We start from the raw sequence: 25,523 nt of genomic DNA, 5'->3' as shown, positions 1-25,523 counted from the left end.
AAAAAGTGTCGGGCTAAATGAAGATCCATGAGGGACTCCGCAGAACAGCTGATTAGGAGCTGAATAGAATTGGCCCATCTTAACTGTTTGCTAAAGGTCCATGAGAAATCAGGTGAGTAAATTCAGGTGGAGCCCTTGATCCCTCTTTCCCTAAGCCTACCCACCGATCTTAAAGGAGAAATAGTATCGAAGGCTGTCGTAAGGTTCAGAAGGATCAGTAGTGTAATGTGATCTGCGCCTACCTGACTTCTGATGTTATTAAGTACAGAGGTTAACGCTGTCTCAGTACTGTGCTTGCTTCTGAACCCATGCTGTGACCCATCGAGCAGCTGATGTTCCTCCAAATAGGAACTGAGATGAAGATTCAAGTGTTTCTCCAAACTTTCTGCTGGGACAGGCAATAGGGAAATGGGACAGTAGTTTAACTCTGCGGGATCCTGCGAGGACCTTTTTAAAAGGGGCTTAACCACTGCAGTTTTCCAAGAGATGAGAAACTGCCCGGAAGTAATAACAGTATTAAGTAATGAGGTTCGGTGAGGAACAATAACCTCCCTTCCTAGGTTCAAAATTTTCAAAGGGCAAGACTCCAACGGGGAACCAGACTTGATTCCATTCAGCAACCAAACTGTGTCCTCTACCCGTAAAGGCAGGAAGGAAACTAAATTACCTTCCTTTACAGGAGTAACCAAATGATCCACCACCAAAAAGTGCAATGGAGGGCCTACTCTAATTCCCCCGGCATTGAGGAGCTCCCCGGGGGGATTATATGTCCATGAGTTTTGACTGGAAAACATCTGCCATTCTGTCACAGAGGTCCTGGGAGAGGGAAGTGTAAGCAGTGGCTGAGGGGGCCAAGAGAGACTTAATCAAAGTAAAGAGCTCACTTGATGACCTTAAATATTCAGTCACCTTAGAATAAAATAAACGTCTTCCTCTGTGTAATGAACTTCAAGGACAAGGCTTTTGCATCAAGAGAGGTACTGTAACCCCAAATCACCAACACATTCAAAACCACATTAAAAACCTTTACTGCAGTATATTTTTCAACAAGTGGTTTCAACACACATTCCTTCTAACGAAGGCATCATGAGGAATCCTCACAGCATTTCCTAAAGCAGGTCTTGCTGCTATTGCCGATCTGTGCAAATTAACATTCTGTAAGAAAGAACCTCTTTTTTATGGTCACCCCCAAAGTTTGGACCGATGGCGCTAGTTTCTCGATTCTGAGAGTGAACTGAGGTCTGCTAACCATACCTCAGTGCCTGTTCCCTGACCCTAAACTGTGTGTGTTACATTGTACACAGGGCCTGTACTTTGGAGGATCACCCTATGGACTGCACACTGTTTGTGCCACCCTGGTTTGACAAAAGAAAAGCATCCTCGTCTGCCACTGCAGACTGGTATGGCAGCTTTAAACTGCTAACTTAACTTTGCCATTTAAAGTCACAGTAAAGCGAAGTCCTCCCTTTTTTAATGTACATAAGTCACACTTAATGAAGTCCTAGCAAGCCCTAAGGCAGGGTGCTGAATATCATAAGAGGAGCATGTGTTTTATATGTTCTAGCAGTAAAAACCTTCAATTGACCACCCGGAGATATCAACACAATACACAAGAATACTTTGCTAAAATCAGGTAAGTAGCACAATTATACACTGGTCTCCAGGTGGAGACCTAACCACTTATTAAGAAAGTGGAATGCGAACTGCAAAGGAGAACAGGACTTGGACAAGAAGACCCAAGATAAGTACCCAGGAACCCCAAGGAGGCTGTGTGCTGAGTGGAAACACAGCCACGTGCCCAATGGAAGTCCATGGAGAAGTCGGGGTTGCAGTTTTAAAGAAGAATGCTTCCAAGAGGACCCCGAAGAAACCCTTTAAGGACTGAAGGTTCGAGAGCTACCCCACATGTGGATGCCCCAGGAATCAGGTTACCTGCACCAGGGAAGTCGGCTGCATAGGTGTGAAGTGATATCGGAACCTGCCGTAGACAGCAATGAAAGATTTAGAAGATGCCTCTGGAGAAGATGGCGAAGGAGTCCGGTGGAATCCAGCGGTGGATTCTGGAAGTGAAGAACCTGCAAGCAGAGGGGACAGAGTCTATACCACTCAGAGATGACCAGGAGGCACGGATACAATACCCATGTCGGGAGGTTCGGAAGAGACGACGAGGACCATGTCCCTGCAGCGGTGAGGACCACGCGCTGCTGAGGAAGACCAGAAGCCGTTCCCTAGCTGCCCCACATCGGATGTCTGTGTCTAGGTGGTTGGTGTCCAGCGGGAGCACCAACAAGGCTTGATAGCCGCCACTGGCTTGGAAGACGAAAAGGGGCAAATGTTGGGACCAGCAAGGTCCAAGAGTCTCACCAAATGCAGCAGAGTCAGAGCAGACCCCGAGCAAACAGAGACCCACTGAAGCGAGAGAAGACCCTCAGCAGGACCCACAGGCGGAGGGAAAAGGAGTCTCAAGATGGCCTTAAGCAGATCACCAAATCCTGAGGCTCAAGATGCAGGAGACCAAGTCAATAAATTGAGAGAAGACCCCACAAGTTCCAGGGAACAGGGTACTAGGGACAATGTAAAGTCAAAGGACGATCCCTGGACAAGTTAATATAAGAGAATCCTATAACACTCACTAGCAGTATATAATTAAAATAATATCGGGATCACTGATCACAGACTAGTTTGTAACGTTCACAGTTTTTTTTATTAAAAAACATATTTATTAAAATTTCAGTATGAAGTCAATTATACTGAAAACATAAAATATAAAAAAGAAATTCTTTTATATACACCAACACACCACAATATGCAATGAAATTAAAAACAAAAGGACATTATCATGTTAAACTATACAACGCAAAAATTGAACAAATACACATTTTCTAAATAGGCAACACACTTTTCATCCTTGAAGAAAAAGATAGACGAAGGAAAGGAGAAAACCCCACATGCAGGAAAAATACCTAATATTTTAACAGATAATTCAATTCAACCGCCTATAAAGTGATATACTAAGATTTCTGGTATTACAATATGCAAGATATCCAGAATCCCAGAGGCTTGAATTTCATATAAGGAAAAAAGCGTCGACGCGTTTCGGTGTATCAAACCGTAGATATGGTTACACCTTCATCGACACAGTTTCATTTGGGGTCATCTGATTCAGTAAACAGATATCCTTGCTTAGAATAAGGATGCTAGTTATATATGGCAGTGTAGATCAATTTTCTCACACCGCCTCGAGTGGGATGGGAACAGTTCAACCTTCACTCTGGTCCGATCGTTTCTTGAAAAAAGGTTTTGTGGAATATTTCTTCCTTCGCTTATTTGCTCGAACTCTCAGTTCCCTGGTAATGGATTATTTCCTCAATTTTGGTGCGTGCGAGAACCCTTAGATTATCAAAGGTGTCCCCTTCCCCGTGGTTCGCTTTGTATTTCAGACTCGTTTCTTGCTTCGTGATAACGATTTGTAGATATTCACGTATGTCTTTTAGTTCTTCATGCAGCGCTCGCCACGGGTACATCCGTTCTAGTATTTTCCGTTTGGTCTCTTTGGAGAAGCAAGAAACGAGTCTGAAATACAAAGCGAACCACGGGGAAGGGGACACCTTTGATAATCTAAGGGTTCTCGCACGCACCAAAATTGAGGAAATAATCCATTACCAGGGAACTGAGAGTTCGAGCAAATAAGCGAAGGAAGAAATATTCCACAAAACCTTTTTTCAAGAAACGATCGGACCAGAGTGAAGGTTGAACTGTTCCCATCCCACTCGAGGCGGTGTGAGAAAATTGATCTACACTGCCATATATAACGAGCATCCTTATTCTAAGCAAGGATATCTGTTTACTGAATCAGATGACCCCAAATGAAACTGTCCTGATGAAGGTGTAACCATATCTACATTTTGATACAGCGAAACGCGTCAACGCTTTTTTCCTTATATGAAATTCAAGCCTCTGGGCTTCTGGATATCTTGCATATTGTAATACCAGAAATCTTAGTATATCACTTTATAGGCGGTTGAATTGAATTATCTGTTAAAATATTAGGTATTTTTCCTGCATGTGGGGTTTTCTCCTTTCCTTCGTCTATCTTTTTCTTCAAGGATGAAAAGTGTGTTGCCTATTTAGAAAATGTGTATTTGTTCAATTTTTGTGTTGTATAGTTTAACATGATAATGTCCTTTTGTTTTTAATTTCATTGCATATTGTGGTGTGTTGGTGTATATAAAAGAATGTCTTTTTTATATTTTATGTTTTCAGTATAATTGACTTCATACTGAAATTTTAATAAATATGTTTTTTAATAAAAAAACTGTGAACGTTACAAACTAGTCTGTGATCAGTGATCCCGATATTATTTTAATTATATACTGCTAGTGAGTGTTATAGGATTCTCTTATATTAACTTGTCCAGGGATCGTCCTTTGACTTTACATTTTCAAGATGCAGGAGATACTGGGAGGAATCTGTTCTTCAGGAAGTGAGGTGCTGAAACTTCGTGTAGCCCGAAGATCTCTGGAGTGCAGAGCCAACCAGCCTTGGCAACGGCAAGTCGATACCTGCACAGGGGTTTGGTCCCAGCAGCCCCGACGAGGGATACTGTCCTCAAAATTGCTGAGAAGACAGGTCTGGCCTCTAGAGAGCTGCAGAACCAACACCACCTATGTTTCTGGGCCTTTGGAAGTCTGTAGGATGACAGGAGCACCAGACTGGTCAGCTTTGTTTCCGGTGCCTGCAGATGTAGGGGAGTGACTCCTTCATTCCAAGGGAGAGTTCTTTGAGTGTCCTTGATGCCCACAGGTCTATTGAAGAATGCGGATGAAGCACAGACATAGACAACGAAGAAGACTTGAAGAACAACGAGACCAGGAGCAGCAGGAGTCTTTTTTGGTGCAGTCTTGGTTCCAAGTGACCAGACGATTGAAGATCGACTTAGTTTCAGGGTTGAGTCTTGTCCCACAACAAATCTGATGACCCACCCACAGGGGAGCCCTTAAGTAGGAAAAGGTTGGAACGACTCTGGGTCCCTCCCAGAGGATGGGCCCAAGAGAGAGGAGGATACTCCCATGTCCTTTGTCCAGTTTTGTGCCTGAGCGGGAACCAAGGCTTCCAGAGCTGGTTCAAACTGAAGTATGAAAGGAGGGCACCAAATATGCTACCAACCCCACCCCAGCCCAATACACTAAGGCCTGTCTGGAAGGCGGTCACACCTTCCTGTGACAGGAAATCCATTGTTCTACTTTCCCCTGCTTGAGCTTGGCACAGCAGCAGGAGGGCAGAATCATGTCTGTGCTCTGCAACAGCACTAGCTTGCTTGCAGACCATGAAAGGCTGTTACCAAGACTAGAGAGTGGGTCCCTAAGGGGCCCCCTAGTACATAGGATCATACTTCCACCACTGACATCAGTCTTTGGGTATGATGCCAACATGTTTGATGCCAAACATGACCAAGTTCGGTGCAGCCCCATAGCTAGACATCTCGTAATGACTGATGTCCACTATGTTGTCTAAAAATGGCTGACCGCACTTACAAAGCCTTGGAGAATCGATTCTGGGGTTTGTAGGGGTGTCCTGCTCATGCTGGACACCCTCACACTTCCAAGCACCCTGCCCTCTGGATTGAAGAGCCTGCCATAGAGGTGACTTATATGTTTAAAATGCAGACCACATATATAAGGAAACGTCTGTTCGAGGCGTGTGAGCTGTAGATACACATGCTTTGCATAAGTCCACCATCTTGTGTTGGGCTCAGATGATTGCAAATTGTTTTTGTTCCAAGAAATTTTCGTGGCTGTGTGACTCCTCCTCTTGGTAATTATGTGTATGGTCATTGACACCATCTTCAGATTGTTTTTTCCCACCGTTTAGATGTAATTTCTTGTTCTCCGGTTCGAGACTCCTTCAGGCTCCATTCAGTTCTTTAGTACCTCCACTCGGCTGTATTGTCTCGATCAGTTAGTTTATTGCGTCCGAGCATTCGCCCTTCTGCTTAGCAGGTCTTCGGCTCACTCTCTCAGCCTATGGGTCATGCCCGACAATGCATACTTTCGACTCCAATCTCCACCGGAGAATGACCTGCTAAAGGAACACACTCCATTCCGTTTCTGTCCAAATTCTCACTCCAGGTATCTTCCTATCGTCCAACACTCAATTTGCAATCTATGCCTATCCGGCCAATCATCAAGAGGAGAGCTATGAGGCCTTTAAGTCTTTTAGAACTAAAAAGACTCTTCTAGACCAACATGCTTGTTGCCAAGAAATGAAGAGAAAGCAGTCGGACGATGTACCAGACATCATCTTTCGAGAACAGGAGGAGGATGAAGTAGCTTGTTAATGTTAATGTTAGTGAAACTTATAAAGCGCGCAAATACCCTGAGGTGTCTTAGCGCTGGACCAGAGTGTTACCTGAAGACGACGAAAGAAGCAATGCGACTAGTTTGACAATAGCCAGGTTTTTAACTGTTTTCTAAAGGAGGGGAGGGAGTTCAGCCCTCTCAAAGATGCAGGGAGAGCATTCCATAGTTTTGCTACACAATAGGCCGTGCTCCGACCTCCCCAGCTAGCAGTTCGGATCTTAGGAACCAGCATTAAGCTGGCGTTTGTCGATCTTAACTGCCTGCCTGGGTGGTACATGAGAAGAGATGTTTCAAAGGTACCTGTCCTGCCCCATTCAACGATTTATGGGCAAGGCAGAGTGCCTTAAACTTAGAACGTTGCACCACAGGCAACCAATGGAGATTCTGTATCTCTTCTTTAATCGATTGGTACTTAGGGATTTCATTAAGAGCCTGGCTGCAGCGTTCTATACCATCTGGAGCTTCTTTAGATGTTGTTTCTGTAACCCAAGGTATAGGCTGTTACAGTAGTCCAACTTAGGCTTCACCAGCACAGGAGAAGTCCCTATCGATACATGATTCAGAGTCCCAATCCGATGACAATTCGAACACTCTTCAGCGGGCACAGAAGCATCGGACAGTGAGTACCTACACTCCTGACCCAAAGCCCTTACCATCGGCTTCAACCGAAAAGACTGCTCATGGTCCCCCACTGCAAAAAGCCATGGTGCACATCGAAATACTAATTCGGATGCCCTGCCCTCCGGCTTGGCACCGAAGGTTTGGCCTACATCAGGGGCATCCACCTCCTCCACGCCAGGGCCTACAACCCCACCATTCTTCTACCGTACTTTCAGAGATGGGGGTTCCCACAAATAGATCTATTTGCAACAAAATAAAACGCAATATGCCCACACTTCACAAGCAGGTATCCACACCAACAGTCCAAAGGCAATGCTCTATGGATGAACTGGTCAGGGATATTTGAATTAGCTTTCCCCCCACTACTTAAATTAGTGGTCAGGAAACTCAGACAAACATCTCTGACTATGATACTGATAGTTCCAGCTTGGGCTCGCCAACCATGGCTTTTAACACTGTTAGAGCTATCGCTAGTTCCACACGAGAAGCTTCACCTCAACCCAGACCTTCTCAAGCAAAACCAAGGAACACTAAGACACCCCAATCAAAAATTTTCCTCAAGAATGTATGGACAAACCTACTACAAGACAATGTTATGTGGATAAATGTAAAAGATTTGTTAATAATCTATCACGAACATAAGCCAACCCTCTTCATGCAAAAGTTCAAACAATAATTAGTTAATTATTTCATCTACAGGGTTAGCATATACTCCTGTATGATTACACCTTGCTGCTATTGCAGCTGATCTGCAAAATAGACAGCACTTATTATTCAAAATCCCAGTTTTCAAAGCCTTTATGGAGGGACTTGAGTCATTCCTCCTAGATTTCCACCTACACCAGCGTGAAAGATTGCATTAACAAGACTCATGGGTCCTCCATTTGAACCGTTTGACTCTTGTCAATTGCAATACTTGTCTTGGAAACTTGCCTTTTTAATCACTATTACTTCACTTAGAAATACAGGCCCTAACCTTTGAGGATCCCTTCTTCCAACTACATAGAGACAGAGTAGTACTTAGAGCAAATCCTAAGTTCCTATCAAAGGTAGTGTCCAATTTTCATATTAACCAATCGATTGACTTACCTGTTTTTTCCCCGCAACCAGACTCTGTTGCAGAATGGGCATTACACACTTTAGATGTCAAAAGGGCCATAATGTGTTATATTGACAGAACTAAATCATTCAGAAAAACTAAACAATTGTTTATTGCCTTCTCACTTCCTCATGTGAAAGGCAATTTCTAAATCAGGCATTTCAAGGTGGCTATTTAAATGTATCCAAATATGTTATGCAAAAGCCATAGGTTAGCCACTACCTGGGAAGAGGGTCTGCTTTACAGTCTGTGCAATGCATGTGTATCTCCAGCACACATGCCTCGAACGGATTGCATTACTTACCCTGTAAGCATCTGTTCTTGGCATGTAGTGCTGTAGATTCACATGCGCCGACCCTACTCCCCAAAAAACCTTGTGTAGGTTGTGGTTCATACATTTAATATACTTGTATCATACTGCTGCATGGACATCTAATTTCTCATGTACACAGAATACCTACATTCTCACCTACCCATGGCAAAACAATCTGAAGAAGGCGTCGATGACCATTCACAATATTACCAAGAGGAGGAGTCTCACAGAAAATTCTTGGAACAAAAACAACTTGCAATCATTCAAGCCCAACACTAGATGGCGGATGTATGCTAAGCATGTGACTCTACAGCACTGCATGTCAAGAACAGATGCTTACAGGTTAGGTAACATAATCCATCTGTCGTTAGAGTTGCAAGCACCAGCACACACAGGCTGCAGGCCTATAGTTACAGTTTAAGTGGACTCCCAAGGGTGGCATAATACATGCTGCAGCCCATGGGAGACCCCTGGAGAGTCCCTATGCCCTCGGTACCTTAGTACCATATACTAGGGACTTACAATGGTACACCAGTAGCCAATTGTGAAAGTGCTAAAGTACTTACCATGTCAATTTAGGGGAGAAAGCACAGTTGCTGGGTCCTGATTAGTAGGATCCCAGCAGACTAGGTAAAAACACTGACACCCAGCAAAAAGTGGGGGTAACCATGGAAGCAGAACCTACTTTCCTACACTGTGGAAAAGGCTAGTAGCACATTTGGCGAGTGCAGAGTTACAGGCTGCCGCAGAAGCCCTGCTAACTTTTGGCTGGGTCTAATAAATTTGATACTGTAAGGTATCGAACAACTCGTTACATTAAGCCCGACTTGATGCCATAGTCGAAATTAATGTAACCTGTTGCAGTGTGCAGCTTTTACAAAGTTGCCACTTTGTTACCCTAAATCCCCTGTGCCCATCCATGGTTGCACAATGGGTCTGTCACAGAGACAGCTTTTGGCCCTTCAGTGGAGATGTGCAAGCGACTCCCAGGAAAGACCATAGCAGCTTGAGCGTGAGAGGTGGTACCTCTCCCTGGTAGGAAGCCACTCGGGTGTTGGTCAAAAAGGCATGCTTCAAAGGTGAATCCGCTGTTGTAAAGCAAATGAAGAACATTTGGGAGAGGGCTGTCCTATTGTTTAGGTAGACGGACAGGCACTCAGAAAGGAGAGGGTTTTGCAATGTGAAAGTGGGCAGAATGGTGCATCCTGTGATAGGCAGTTGCCACACTTCATAGGAAGTGGTCATGAGGAGAGGAATGAGCCTAGTAGCCCATTGGCGACCAACCGCACCCTACCCTGAGGGGATTTTCTGAGCATAAAATGAATGTATATGCCATTTATAAAGTTCACAGCGGTCTAAAAGAAGTCCCGGTGCTACCGACTAAAAACTAGAATGTGATTGATGTAAACAAATGGATTAACAAGACAGGAAAAACAGAACGTTTTCAACCATTTTTAAAATAAGAGTTAATCGGAGAGAGGCACGAATGTTCAATAGCAAATCATTCCAGACTTTAGGGATCAGGTACAAAAAAAGACTGAACTCAACATCAACCTCCCCCTCCCAAAGTGCATGACGTACAGTAGGAATCTCAAGTAACAGCTGATTACGAAGCGAAAAGATCTTGAGGGGCCAGACTTCCATCCCCCAGATAGACAGAACCTTTGTGATGAAAAGCATGGAAAGTAAACAGCTAGTAGTTAAAGAGGATGTACTGAGATTTTAAGTGGCCAGAGATAGGCTCATTTCTGGAGTGTTCAACAGAAGCAGAGCTGCAGTAAAAGAGGGCACCCATGCCCCCCAGAACTCACATCTCGGTGGATTGGGAAAGAGGATTGAAGGAAAAATGCCCTGCTTCACTGTGGAACTGGTAAAGAGAGTCTGCACCAGCTTTGACTACTCCTGCTAAACCTGGTGGCTAGCAAAGGAGACTGGACTGAGCCTGCTGTGTCCTGCTCATGGAGAAGTCGTCTCCGGAGCCCAGCCGAATCAAGAGACTCCAAGGGTCAGTTTGCAACTCATGGCCATAAGAGCTGAAGAAGCCTGCTGGGGAAGTTGGTAGCCCAAATTTTCACATTGTTGCTACTCGCTGCTGTGCAGCACCAGAGACCAGGACCCAGGGCAGCTTGGCCGCACTGAAGATAAGTTATTGTCCAAGAAAGGATTCCACTTTGACTGTGATACTGGGCGACTGGTAGCCCAGTGGCGAATGGACTTCTGCCAGATCCAAGAGGACTTCAAGGGCATGGAGCCCTGCGGCCAGGAACGCCTCACCAAGTTTGTGGACCGAGGAGTAGCCGTAGGAAGGCCCTGTCATCCTCATTGCATTTGCAGCATCCTTGAGCATCTCCAGAATTCTGTCTCTTGCATGAGGACCACTTCCATAGGAACCTACAGCAAAGGGATAAAAACGCCTGGAACTTACTGAAGACTGCTCCTTCCTCCGAGGCAACTGTTAATGACTTTCTGATCCCTGAATGGCTTCCTGCCAGACTTGGTCGCATAAAGTAACACAAAGGAACTGCATTGATATACCAAAGTTTTTCTTGAAAACATTTCGAGTGTGTGAAATATATTGACTTTGCCAATGCTGCTTCGTGTTTGAGAAAGAAGTACATATTGATTGAAGTTTTCAAATTACATCTACGGAATGCTCCTACAGATCTTCGTTGTGGTGTCTAAGAATACATAAAAAGAGTCTATTTTTATGAATTTGTGTCTGATTTCTTGAGTGTCTCGTGCATTTCTTCTTCAGTTGTTTTGGTGCTCTTTAAATGCGTAACACTTGCTCCTTTTTGTAAGCGTTGCTGCTCAGAGGCACAGCTACCCAGGGTTGAGCTAAAGGTTGAACAAATGAAGCCTACTGGCCCTGAAGTGGTTGGGTAGTGTATTACATGGTGAGGTTGCACAACCGCACCCTATCGCACTCCATTTTCTCATAAAGTTATAATTCAAAATCACATTAAGAATATCCAAAGGATGTTTGACAAATGATCTGGTTTGACAAGGAGCCACTATCAGCATCACCACCATAACCGGGTACCATGCCTAACCCTCAAAACTGGCTGCTGGTGGTGCCAAGACAACTGTCTATTGACAGCAAGTTGCTTGGACCAGCACCCTGGCAAACATTGCAAAGGGTGGAAATGTCTGAGGAACCAGTGCATCTACTCTGCATGCCTCAGAATCTGGTTGGAAGTTCAGTCTGTTCACGCCAAATTGTTTCTGATTGAACCCTGCTCTTCTTGATTCCTCAGGTTCATCTCTTGTAACTTCAGTCAGTGAAATAATCAACATACTGGGAACAGCAGCCCTCTGTCCCATTGGTTAAGCCTGCAATGTGCCCTGGCACTACTGTGATACATTTACTATGGCAATACTCACACTTTCTGATAGATAAATCTGCCTTGTGGATTCCTCACCTTGTGAATATCCCCCTTGCGTCAGCAACGTTTGCAAAATTCTTTGTAGCACGCCGGCGTGGACGACGTCATAGGAGCACGGCATCGCGCGCAACTCCGTCTGACGTCACCGACTCCTTATTAGACCCACGTCGGCGTGATGACGTCAGTTCCCTTTTTTCCGCGTCGTCGACGCTAACGGTTTCTGGGATCTTCTGTGATTCAGATAGTAACTTGTTGCTATTTTGTGTTACTGTTTCTCTGTTGAGTTCTCTTCTTTGCTGAGGATGTCGTCGAGGAAGACTGGGTACAAGCAGTGCGGATCGTGTGCCCGAATGATGTCAATTACCGATCCGCATGACGATTGTTTGTGGTGTCTTGGATTGGACCATGATGTTAAAAACTGTCGATCCTGCTTCAAGATGAACCCTAAGGCCTTACGAGAGCGGGCGGCTAAGCTTCTGCTTGCGAAGGTGAAAGGAAGAGAGGCTGGAAGGTCTTCGAGGTCGACGTCTCGACGTTCGAGGTCGAGGCATAAGTCGCGATCGAAGTCGAGGTCGTAATCGGCTTAGAGATCGAGGTCCAGAGTGAGGTCGAGGTCCAGAGAGAGGTCAGGGTCCGGATCCAAGTTGGCTTCGGGTCATGCTTCGGGCTCCTCGAAGAAAAAGCACAAGAGGAGGAAGCATAGCTCTAGACATCTCTCTGGCAAAGAGTCTTCGGATTCGAAGAGGAAGTATGGAAAACATCACAAAGACTTTGTGTCTCCTTCTCCTTTCCAGTCTCTTGGAGATTCCCCTGTTCCAGAGCAAGAACCGGATCCGGAGTCACACCATTCTTCGGAGCATGAAGGAGATGAGGAGATTCCTCGGGCTCCGACTCTGGTGGAAGACCCTGAGAATCAAGAGGGCCAGGATGAACCGATGCCGGAGCAGCCTCCTTCGGAGCGGCCGATGGGTTCGTACCCTCCCTTTCCTGGTCCTGGACAGGACCCCTCGCATTTCCTTAATGCTATGTTTGGCGTTTATGCGAGGGCAATGTACCCCACTGGTGCACCGGCTGGTCCCATGGGTCCTTTGTCTTATAACTTGGGCGTCCCTCATGCTTACGCTCCGGCACCTTTTATGCCGTTCATGCCGACGCCTTATACACCTTTGCTCGGTACGGCGCCGCCGAGGTCGTCGACTCCGCATACGGCTTCGCCGACTCCGGAACGACCTCGTGAGTTGGATCGAGGTACCACGCCGGTTCGTGAGTCTCGTCCTCCAGCTGCCCCGGCTCCTCGTTCGACGCCGGTTCCGGCTCCGTCGGAGTCTTTACCGGATCCGTCGACTACGGTTCGTCTGGAGTGGTCGAGGCGTAGAGCTCAGCGCCTCTTGGAGGAAAAAGAGTATGAAGATCCTGAAGTAGAGGAAGGAGAACTTCTGGATCAAGGGGACTGTTTTGAGGACCTGCATAGTGCTAGTGGCCTGGAACTCTCTCCTGAGTGGGGTTTGCCATCAGTTTCTGATGCACCATCTAAGGACGTGGCACCCTACCATGTTGTAATTAGGAAGGCTGCGGATCTGCTCAATCTGACTTTGCCTACTGTTAAGTACAAGCCTAACATCCTCACGGAGGTTTTACACTCGCCTTCATCTATTATAGAGCCTACACTCCCATTTACTGAGGCTTTGACTGAGCCAATAATGGAGGTCTGGAAGAGACCCTTGAATGCTCCTGCGGTTTCCAGGTCGGTGGCAAGACGTTACAGGGTGGCACTTGGTGACCCTGAGTTTCTCTCTTCACATCCTTCTCCGGGAAGTCTGATTGTGCAGGCCGCTTGTTCCAACAGGTCTGCAGGTTCTTTTCCACAGGTGCCAGCGGATAAAGACTCTAAAAAATTGGATCAGTCTGCAAAAAAGATTTTCTCCTCGGGTAGCATGGCTCTAAAATCTACCAATGCTACTTGCCTGCTAGGGAGATATGTTCATGCATTGATGGACTCTGTGAAGTAGTTGTCAGCTAAGTTTCCAGAGGAAGATAGAAAGAACTTCAATGAGGTAGTCTCTGATACTCAGGCTGCAGCCCGCTTGGTATTTCAGAGTGGCATGGACACGGCGGACTCTGTGGCCAGGATTATGGGCTCTACTGTTGCCACCAGAAGGGCCGCATGGCTGAAATCTTCTGATTTTTCGGCAGATGTACAATCTACTTTAATGGACTTGCCATTTGACGGAACAGGCCTCTTTGGGAAAAAGGCGGATGTGGCCTTGGAGAGGTTCAAAGATAGCCGGGCAACGGCAAGGTCTTTGGGCCTGCAGGCTAGAGGTTCTACCACTAGGAAGTTTAGGGGATTTGGTAGATCCACTTTTCGTTCCTATAAACAAGGCCAGCAGCAGCAGCAGCAGAACCCTTTGTATAGATCATACAGAGGTAAACAAAAGGGTCGTGCTTGTGGACGCCAAGCCTCCTCCTCCTCTACTTCCTCCTCTAACAATCAACCCCCACCCTCAGCAGCAAAGCAGCCCTAGATCCACCATTCCGGATCATGCGGGTCCGGTAGGGGGTCGGCTTACTCATTTTCTACGGGATTGGGAATCGGTTACATCAGATCTTTGGGTTCTCAATCTCGTAGAAAATGGGTATGCTCTTCCTTTCAGAAGTTCCCTCCCAATTACCCTCCTTGCCAAGGGTATTGTTCGGAGGACCACCTGCTTCTCCTGCAGGAACAAGTCCAGGCACTGTTCCGAAAAGGTGCGATAGAGGTGGTTCCAGAGCAGGAAAGGGGTGAGGGGTGCTACTCCCGGTATTTCCTGATTCCCAAGAAAGATGGCAGGTTACGTCCAATCCTGGACCTCAGGGTTTTGAACCTCTATCTCAAGCAGGAGAAGTTCAAAATGCTCACACTTGCACAGGTTCTTCAGGCGCTGATGGAAGAAGACTGGATGGTGTCGATCGACATGCAAGATGCGTATTTTCACATCCCCATTCTGAAGTCGCACAGAAAGTATCTCCGTTTTACGGTGGGATCGCAGCACTACCAGTTTGCGGTCCTTCCGTTTGGGCTTACTACTGCGCCTCGAGTTTTCCCCAAGGTGATGGCAGTGGTGGCTGCGCATCTCAGAAGGTCGGGGGTTCCTGTGTTCCCCTATCTGGACGACTGGCTGATCAAATCAGAGTCGCCAGAAAAGGTGCTCCATCATCTGCAAGAGACAGCTCAGTTGTTGCACAGGTTGGGTTTTTCGATAAATGTACCCAAGTCTCACCTGGTGCCCTCCCAGCGCAACCTGTTCATAGTTGCGGTACTGGACACTTCTGTATGTCGTGCATTCCCTCCTCCTCAAAGGATTCGCGATATACAGAAAACGATTCCTTTATTCTACAATGGAGCGGTTGTTCCAGTCATGAAGGTCCTTCGTCTGCTCGGTCTGATGGCTTCTTGCATTCTGTTGGTCAACCATGCACGCTGGCACATGAGGCACCACTGTGCTGGCACATGAGGGCACTCCAGTGGTGCCTCATGTGCAGTGCCGCAGTGGTATCAGCACAACGGAGATCTCAGGGAGTCTGTGAGGATATCCAGGGAAACTGCAGCGGATCGGTCATGGTGGAGCGTGGAAGGCAATCTGTCTCAAGGAAAGCCTTTCCAGCTACCTCCATCAGTTGCCACACTGATAACGGATGCATCCACACTCGGGTGGGGTGCTCATCTGGGGGATCTGGAGATCAAAGATCTTCGGTCTCCAGAGGAAAGGTTGCTTCATATCAACCTTCTAGAGTTGCGGGCGATAAGTCTGGCGCTCAAGGCCTTCCTCCCTTCCCTTCGCGGTCAGTCGGTTCAAGTCCTGACGGACAACAAGACTGCGATGTGGTATATCAACAAACGGGGAGGAGTGGGGTCGCAGTGTCTCTGCAGAGAGGCTCTGCGTCTCTGGTCCTGGGTTCAGGACCATCAGATTTGTCTGATGGCAAATCATCTTGCCGGAGTTCTGAACGTTCGTGCAGACGTTCTCAGTCGGCAGTTCTCTGCCGATCACGAGTGGAGGCTCCATCCGGAGGTTGTTCACGACATCTTTCAGATGTGGGGGACTCCTCGGGTGGACCTGTTCGCCATTCACGAGAATGCTCATTGCCCGTCATTCTGCAGTCTCCAGTATCCGATGCAAGGAGCCTTGGGGGATGCGTTTCAGTTGAGTTGGGCAAATCATCTCCTTTACGCGTTTCCTCCCATACCCTTGATTCCTCGGGTTCTGAGGAAGATTCGCCAGGACCGGGCCCAAGTCATATTGGTCGCCCCGGATTGGCCAAGAAGGGTGTGGTACACGGACCTTCTCCACCTCTCCTCTCCTCTCACCCGCCGCTCCGTCTCCCTCTCAGGGCAGACCTCCTCTGGATGGAGGGGCAAGTTCTACACCCCCACCTCCAGACATTACACCTTCATGCCTGGAGATTGAACGGGGCAACTTGAATTCCTTTTCTCTCCCTCACGATGTGGTGGATGTCATTCTTTCTGCCAGGCGTGAATGCACTAAGTCCATCTATTCTTATAGGTGGTCTAAATTTGTCTCTTGATGTGGGGAGAGGGCTGTTGACCCTTTGAAGGCTCATTTGTCTGACATTTTACAGTTTGCTCTTTCTCTGGCGCAGCAAGGATTTGCTGTTGCCACAGTCAAGGGGTATCTTTCGGCCTTATCGGCATTTCTCTGTTTGCCGGATCAGCCTTCTCTTTTTAAGTCTCCTGTGGTTTTAAGATTTTTGAAGGGTCTCACTAATAAGTTCCCTCCTACTCCTTTTGTTGTTCCTCATTGGGATTTGAATCTTGTGTTAACCTATTTGATGGGTTCTCCCTTCGAACCCTTGCACAAGTGTCCAATGAGGCTTCTTTCTTTTAAAACGGTTTTCTTTGTTGCAATTACCTCGGCAAGGAGGGTAAGTGAGCTTCAGGCTCTTAGTTCCAAGCCCCCATTCTTGACCATTCATGCTGAAAGAATGGTTCTCAGGACCAGGTCTGTTTTTCTTCCTAAGGTGGTAACTCCCTTCCATCTAGGACAATCCATTACCCTCCCTACCTTTTATCCTCCCCCTCACCCTTCCAAGGAGGAGGAGAGACTTCATCGCTTGGACCCAAAGAGAGCAGTCAGTTTCTATCTCGATAGGACTAGAGACTATCGTGTTGATGATCAGCTCTTCGTGGGTTTTGCTGGCTGCAAAAAGGGCAGAGCAGTGCACAAGCGCACACTTTCCAGATGGATAATCCTGTGCATCAAGATTTGCTACTCTCTGGCCGGCAAGGACCCTCCTGAGGGTATTAGAGCACATTCAACTAGAGCAAAGTCTGCAACATCCGCTTTGTCTAGAGGTGTTCCTGTTGAGGACATTTGCAGAGCCGCGACTTGGGCCTCCCTCCTCACTTTCTCGTAGCACTACTGCTTGGATACCGAGGTGAGGAGGGACGGCCACTACGCGCGCTCTGTCCTCCAAGATTTCCTGGTATAGCAGAGTGGACACCCGCCTCCGGGAGTGGGGACTGCTGTGGGACTCTATTCACAAGGTGAGGAATTCACAAGGCAGATGTATCTATCAGAAGAACAAGTTAATTACCTTCGGTAACGCTTTTTCTGGTAGATACAGTATCTGCTGTGGATTCCTCACTGACCCACCCGCCTCCCCGTTGTCCGCTCTGCTATACCTGGGTTTATGTATTTATATTTCTGGTTTTTGATACCTTTGCTACGCACTTCGTGTGCAGTTTTGATTTGTATGTACTGTGTACACTGTATATATGTATATTTACTGTCGTTGGTCCGTCCGGGTGCCTCGAAGGCACGGAAAAAAGGGCGGAACTGACGTCATCACCTCGACGTGGTTCTAATAAGGAGTCTGTGACGTCAGACGGAGTCGCGCGCGATGCCGTGCTCCTATGACGTCGTCCCCGCCGGCGTGCTACAAAGAATTTTCCGAACGTTGCTGACGCAAGGGGGATATTCACAAGGTGAGGAATCCACAGGCAGATACTGTATCTACCAGAAAAAGCGTTACTGAAGGTAAGTAACTTGTTCTTCACCACCACCAGACCTTTTGATTGCCGTCCTCCCATCCTGTTTGCTGCTGAAATGTGGAGACATTGCCCGTTTTCAGCATCACACATTTCATCTTATCCTCTGTGAAGCAACATACTGCAAATGACCCTGCCAACAGCCCCAAACAATCGATTCGCAATCTCCTTTACTTGCCAGCCCACCGGCTACCCACAGATAAGCGACCACATCTTGCTTCCTAGCCATTCATACTCACATCTGGATCTATCTCTGGTTGCTCCCCAAAATCTCCCCTTATATTCCATGCCTTCTCAGTCCTCATCCAGCAGCCAGTGTCTTTACTCAAAGTGCCTCCTGACTCAATATAGCCCTCTCCAAATACCTCATTCCATTCCTCTGATGCTCAGTTTTCAGTCTCTGCAACACCTGATAACGCGGCGGTCCCAGAAAGGTAGCCTGAATGATTGATAGCGGTCCTCTCACTCTTGCCAACATTCTCAAAGACTCCCTGTCCTGGTCTAAAGCCTTACTAATCTCTCGTCCTAGCGTCTTCATTGTTTCGAGTGCCAATCTTAACTCTGCTCTCTTTTTGTGTGTATAATGAAACCCATAAACTGGATCTCCTGACTCTGAATCAGCTGGATTCCTCCTTGTTTACCACAAGCCACAGGCTTTCCAAAAAACCACAGCCATCCTCGCCTGTTTTACTAGCAAATCCTGACTCATAAACTATGATCCAGATATATTAGTTGTACAACTCTTGCCCGAAAACAAGTAACTACAGGCTACATAACCTCAGTGAAACACCAACAATCCGATGACAGGCTGAAGCCCGGGGATATATGAATCTCCAAAGTATGTTTCCTGACCAAAACTGCACAAAATCCTGACACCGTATTGAAATTGGAATTGTCAAGTAGGCATCTAAACTTGTCATCCAGTGGTTAGTCTGAAAAGCATCCCTTCCATTTTGAAGTGGTGATAGTCCACCCGTTTTTTTTTACCTCCCTAAGATTGTTTTCAGAATGCATCCCCTTGTCCTCCTTTTTCGCCAGTAAAATATTGCTTACAAAACCTTTTACACCATGTGTCACCTTTACAATTTGTCCTTTTACGCACAATTTTTTCACTTCTTAGTCCACTGATAGTTCTCTCTCTGAATCTCTCTTGGAGGGTTTGTCTGAAATGTTTGGGCCACAAACCCTCTTAAGAAACCCTTGACCATCTCCAGTACTTTAGGATTTGTAATCCTCTTTCCATGTCCCATAAAGTAGGGTTGGGCTGCAGCCCAACCTTGAGGGGATACACGAAGGGCCTAGTGTTAGACTCACCTGATGCCCCCAGCTGGTGCCTCTCACCTCTGCCTTCTCTTTCTTGAGCCCTTTGTCTCACTCTGGAAAAAGACTTTGGATACTGCATATGCATACTGGTTAGGTCCAAAGGGGGCCTACTTCCACGAACCACTGAAAATCTTGCCTGCCCTGTTTCCCGGACTGCCAGGTGAAGACTACTTATTCCTTTAGATAATTCACCCAAGATAATGGCGAGATTTGTATTACTTTAACCCCATGGATGCTCAGCATATTCCCCTCCTGTGCTGAGAATTTGTAAATCCCTTTATTCATGACGAGCTGGGCTCGTCATGAGCGTGCGAGGAGGCTACTTCATGACGAGCCCAGCTCGTCATGAGTGTGGAAGGGGTTAAAGAAAATGACTTCGATCAACAACTAGAATTACAAATACATGATATTTCTCTTACATCTTAGGCTCTTCATTAATTGTCAAACAAAAGAACACAAAAGCAAGATCATCCCCACAGAGAGAGAAGCAATTTAAAAACAAAGACAAAGCATTTCAGACCTGAGCAAATGATCAGCCAAATAGATTTCTCAAAGCAACTTGACTCCTGTGCAGCTGCTGCAGCCTCTGAATCCCAGAAGTACTGATGTGTAAAAGTATAGATGAAATGTCACGTCCCTACACTGCAAGTATGGAATAGCAGCATGTGTCTCAGGAGGGTAGCAGTAGCCTCTTTATACTTTGAAGAGTGAGTCTTAGGCTTACCCTTGAACATCTTATTCACTCACTGATGATGCAGCGAAATCCACTAAATCCACTGGGAAATAGGATGCCTGTTCTGATGGCATCATAATTCCATCAGAACAGGTTTCACCCTCAACATACATTTTTTAATTTTTTTTATCTGAACATGACACTTATTTAATAGTAAGTGAACTGAACTCTGAAGCACAGCTGTGCTGCTTTTATCTGAGTAAAGGTGCACCACAGACAGGATTGTAGAAATACATTTTCCCATAAGATGCTGTAACTAGTAAAGTATTTTCCACATGCTGTAGATCACATGAGCTGCATATTACTGCCATCTAGTCTAGGGGGCTGCAATCACATGTTTTTCATTGAATTAAAGGTGTTCAAGGTGAATCGTGACTCCACCCATGAGTCCCACAATGCACTAGGACATATACTCCACCTCAGATTGTTCTTTTCCACCATTGGTTGTGGACATGCACTGTAGAGCTCTGGGACCATCGTGCAACGACATCAGACGGAAACCCTGGGGTAGATCATATGAGAATGACTTCCGGGTGGGAGGGGCGTGGAGAACACGCCCTTTCAATGTTCTGCTAAATGCAGTAGTAAATTGCTGTGACTGGACCAATATGGGGCCTGTTGCCTTTATCTCCCAAGGGACCAGGAAGAATCGAACAGTTATACCTGTCGGGGATAAAGACTGTCCAGCACCGAAGAATCAGGCAGTGGGCACTTCATAGATGCAGCTCCAGGGCTCTCGGAGCCATCTTCCATGCCCAGTGTCTAAGACTTGAAAAACATTCATTCAGATGCTGAGAGAGGAGCTCTCTGGTACTCTGTGGACCCGTGGGGATGGGAGTCCCAATGACCTCTCTCCTAATGACTGACTTTGGAGAGCAAATGACTAAAGAACCTCGCGTCTATGACAAAAACGACACCACTGGTTCACACGTGCATCACACTTCAAGGATCTTCCCTCTGGGCTTTGCCCTTGATGGGATCCTGGCTCAATAGCAAGAAACTACCCCAGAGAGCCATTCCTCAGAGCCTAAACTGCCTCTGAAAGGCCTCAGCACTCACTGCACCAAAGCCTTCCTAGACCCTGAAAGCCCACCTCGATGCCAGGAAGGCCTCGAGAAGTCGCACTTGCACCTGAATGCTGAGACACTCCTGTTCGACCTCAAGGGTCCACCCAGCCCTCCTTGCAACCAAGGGCGACTTGAAAGTGGAATTCAAGACCAACATTGGCACCGAGCGACACAACACCTGAGAAAGAACAACAACATGTGATACCCAGACCCAGAGCACATTCTATGGGCTTACTTCCAAGGGTGGCAGAGCCCACCTGGAGGAGATGGAACAGCTTGTCAAACATTTCCACAGGCATACAAAATGCAAACGGATGGAAAGGTCATTTGCACCGCTAAGATGAGATCTGCACCACATACAGCTTATTCCTCCCTGGGTGCAATATGTGACTGCAGTCGCCTCAGATGTTCTGCTTGGCTATGAGGATCCAGGTCACCGTTTCTGCAGCACCTCTTCAATGCGCCGTTTGATTGGGCACCACGTTTTTGGATCACGTGTGGATTTATTGCTCAAAAACCTAAACAAGAACACTGATACAGCTAAGGCCTTGCAAATGCTGGACATGGAGTTAGGAAACGATGGGCGTGAGCAAGAGCAGTCATCAGTCATCTCTCAACGGCCTGCTTACCACCCTCCGCTAACATCAAACAAGTGTGTAATGTTCATTGTCACCCATGGCTACTACCTGAAGCTCTGTGCCACACCATCCAACATTACACTACACCAGCACCACGTCAACACACATCACCAGCAATACAAGCTCTGTAAAGCAGGGGGCGCCACTCATTTTGTAAAATTCTAGTAGTCAATAATCCTTCAAGTCCATCCATCGGTCCTTTCATGTGTCTTTAACAATATTTTAACAAGACTCTTGCACAAGGCACAGCCTTTCTTGGAAAATGGCCTTCCTCATTGCCATCACTTCCCTCTGTAGAGTAAGCGAAATACAAGCCCGAACGGTAGAAGAGCCCTTTTCAATTGCAGAAATATCAGGACAGCCTTAGATCACATGCTTGTTTTCTGCCTGAGGTTACCTTGCGGTTCCATGTCAACGACACTGTTGACTCTCCCGGCTTTTTCTCATAACCATAATCAATTGCAGAAAGGGTTTCAAACACTTTAGATGTTAAGAGCCCTAATGTACAGCAATGACTATAATGCATCATTGGGAAAGGCAATGCACATCTCGGTAGATTTTGGCCAGCTCCACCTTACAAAAATCATTTCCAAAGTGGGGTTCACCAGCTGAATTGTGAAATACATTCACGTTTGCTATGCCACAGCCAACTATTGTTTTCTTGGGCAACGTTCCACTTGCAGGCATATGAAAAGCTGCACCATGGTGTACCATCTACACCTTCACTAAACATTGTGTGGGCATTCATGCCCGCAAACATTGTTGTAAAGTCCTCCGCTCCACTTCTGAAGCTACCACTTTAGGGAGCAGTGCACTGCTTTTTAGCTTTGTGTCGTTACGCCCAGAGGAGCCACCGGAGCTGGCTGAGACAGGGCAGTGGTGCTGGGATCTATTGCAGAGTTTCTGGAACCAGGGAGATATTCAAAATGTGAAGAATTATTGTCCTCCAAAAAGATTCTCACCAAAGGTAACTTTTTCTTCCTACTTGCTAGTCTGTTGCTAGGAAATGTTTTCAATTCTAGTTAATTTGCAGTGGCGAGTTACTGACAGCTAACCGCTTGATCTCTTATATTGTAGGAAACAGAAAAAATAATTGCTGAACTGAATGAAACCTGGGAAGAAAAACTCCGCAAAACAGAAGCACTTCGAATGGAAAGGTATGTGCGCTTACGGAAGAATTGTGCAGAGTGAAAGTGCGAGTCATGAACGGATTAGAGTAGGTTCTGTTGAGTATTGTCCCATGAGCTAAAAAGAAACAAAGCAACACTGTTGGTTAGCTCTGTTTTCATTCATCCAAATCGTTTTTGCCTTGTGTGCCTGGATACATTATCATTTACACTTAATGTTTCTAAGTTACAGTTGACACAAAGGTTTGTGTTGCTAACTTTCTTCTCTAGTGAGTTCCCTTTAGGTACATTTTACAAGTGCACTTTTAAAAGTATTCGGCTTCCTTCGTTTGATGCAATGTTCATCCAGTTCTTTGGTGTTGCGCCTGCTGTGTCTTTTGGTAATATTCATTAACACAAGATCATGACCTTTTCTTTCCAAGGTTATTTATTTGGCTTTTTTTTAACTGATGCTTATTTGAGGCAACATTATCAGATTGTTTTTTTTCTTTTTTTCAGTGGGCTAATTTATTTGTCCCAGTGCTCTGTTGCCCAGGTTACCACCCCATCCGTTAGGTACACTTGTCCATTATAGACGCGTCATTATATTCAGAAGCTTGCCTTCCTGCTTTGTCATAATTCCTGGAGAGTAGATAAGGAAGTAGTGATGAGACCTTTCTTGTCTGTCTCCCACTGACCCTGCACTGAATTCTAAGACGGTGTATGTTTTTGTTATTATGCCTCTGACTCGAGCCCACTTTTCTGTAGGTCTAATGAAAGGACTTGCTTTTAATGTAATGTAATGAGAAACTGCTGTCAGTGTTTACAGCAAGTAGGCATCCGTTGAAACAAACTATTTGAAACTCAGGTTTCATAAAGCTCTGGGATCCAATTAATTACAAGTTAAATGAATGGACCCTCATGGAATAACTAGTTTTGCAAGGATACAGGTTTCCTTCCTCCACCGTGAAACACATTGCTGTGTTTTGGTGTGGTAGACAATCCTCTGTCCTTCTGGTTATGCCCAGCATCACATGAGTGTGTCTATCCGGAGAGTGATACCAGATTGTGATTCAAAACGCAAAGTTACTCCAAACGAAGGAACTTTCAAGAATGCAAGTTGTGGTGCTTTCTAGAGACGCAGAACTGGTTGAAAAGAAAGAGATTTCCCCTCATGTAGAAGTCTCCTTTTCTAAATCTGCAATAAAGTGGCCTCTGCCCATGTGTAGGTCACTGTTCGATTATTCTGTTCCACATAACAGACACACAGCTGTGAAATTCCAGCTGATGGAAAGACCATGGCTAAGGTCCATTCTTTGGCAAGACACTTGTGATCTTTACTTGGCTAGCCTTTAGGCAGCAACAGCAAACTCTGAATGCAGGTCCCACTGTTCATAGCATGATGCGGTCTGCATCCTTTAGTGCTAGTCTAATGATTGGCTCTGCTCAGCCCTAATGATGAAAATAAAATAATGACTTGATTCCTCTGTAAATCCCCGGATTTCCATGCGGTCAGATGCACCCGCTTCCTGTACAGATCTTTTGTTTTACTGAATGCAATGTATTAGTTTATAGAGTTTGATGTTTAATGTCCCTAAGTCTTCAGTCTTTCTTTCAGCATTTGGGCCTTTCTTCCATAGGCATTAATTTGAGACAGACCCTTTCTTCACTATTGTTTTACATATTCAAGCAGTGTAGCTGCAATCCTGGCTACCAGGCTGTCGGAGATGAGTTTTCATCCATCAGAACTTCAGATTGCATCATTAGTAGGAACTCAGGCTTGTTTATTTCAGGCTTCTTTAGTCACTCGTAGTATTGAGAAATAAAAAAATATCACACCCACCTATTGCTGCTACTCTGTGGCCTTCTTGCCATCTCTGGATAAAGCTATTCTTTCTTAGTGACTTTACGATAGTCTGACAGTTCCCTCACCACAGGCTTTAGGGACTGTTCCTTAGGTGATTTTTTAGTTCACTTCCTTTCCTCCACCAGTACCGTCACGTGCTTGCTTGGCTCAAATGCTTTCATTGAAACAGGACAGGCCATTGACTTTAGTCAAGACCTGTTTCATAGTCCGCTGCATACTTACAATCTTTCCATTCAACTTTCAGAGAAGCTCTCTTGGCGGAGATGGGTGTGGCACTTCGTGAAGATGGGGGAACTGTAGGAGTGTTTTCTCCAAAGAAGGTAACTGGACTTCATTCTAACATGTTAATGTTTCAAATTGTTAAGAAATTCACATCTTCGATGCAGCGTGAAGCAGTGTTATCATCAGGGTTGAGATGTGAGTCTCTTCTAAATGTTAAGAAGGTTTTAGGATGCTGAGCACAGACTAAGATACATTTTAAGCCAGCAACCTTGATGAGTTTTTTGCACTAAGTGAAAACATTGGGTCTTTCCCCTTACTGTTTTTTCTGTAGCTCTGCTGAGGACGCAGTTCTGCTTATACCACTATAGTAATGGAAAGAACCACAGGTGCAGGATCAAGGCACAGGTGGGCAGTGAAGGAAGAGGAAGCAGTGGCTGCAATGCAGGCATATTGGGTAACAGCCACCTTGTCAACCAAACTATCAGACTGTCTTTTTGCTTCTTTTGTCCAGTTGTTAAACTCTATTGATCTTCTCCTCCTCTGCTGTTATCACGCCTGAAATGAAATCTGCCAGCAAAGTGGGAAACAGTTATTGGAGGAGCCAAGCACAATTTTCAAGCATATAACGGAATATCTGATGCAGCCATAGAAGATAAACACCTTTCAGACATTGTAGGGGTGCCCTCTCATCTCGAGCATTGGCTATTTTACAAATTAATATATTTGAATAATTTCTATCA

General features: G+C 45.9%; 1 protein-coding gene across 1 annotated transcript in view; it reads left to right on the top strand.

The window, feature by feature from the left end:
• The window catches only part of KIF1C (kinesin family member 1C), a 710,488-nt gene that overhangs the window by 554,949 nt on the left and 130,016 nt on the right, over positions 1–25,523 (top strand). The window contains exons 14-15 of the mRNA XM_078671146.1: positions 22,666–22,745; positions 24,806–24,881. Coding sequence (XP_078527272.1) covers positions 22,666–22,745; positions 24,806–24,881 — 156 coding nt within the window. The remainder of the gene's footprint in view (positions 1–22,665; positions 22,746–24,805; positions 24,882–25,523) is intronic.

This window comes from Lissotriton helveticus, chromosome 12 (genome assembly GCF_964261635.1).
Source record: "Lissotriton helveticus chromosome 12, aLisHel1.1, whole genome shotgun sequence".
In the NCBI taxonomy this organism is placed as follows: domain Eukaryota; kingdom Metazoa; phylum Chordata; class Amphibia; order Caudata; family Salamandridae; genus Lissotriton; species Lissotriton helveticus.
This window is presented reverse-complemented; position numbering and strand designations above follow the sequence as displayed.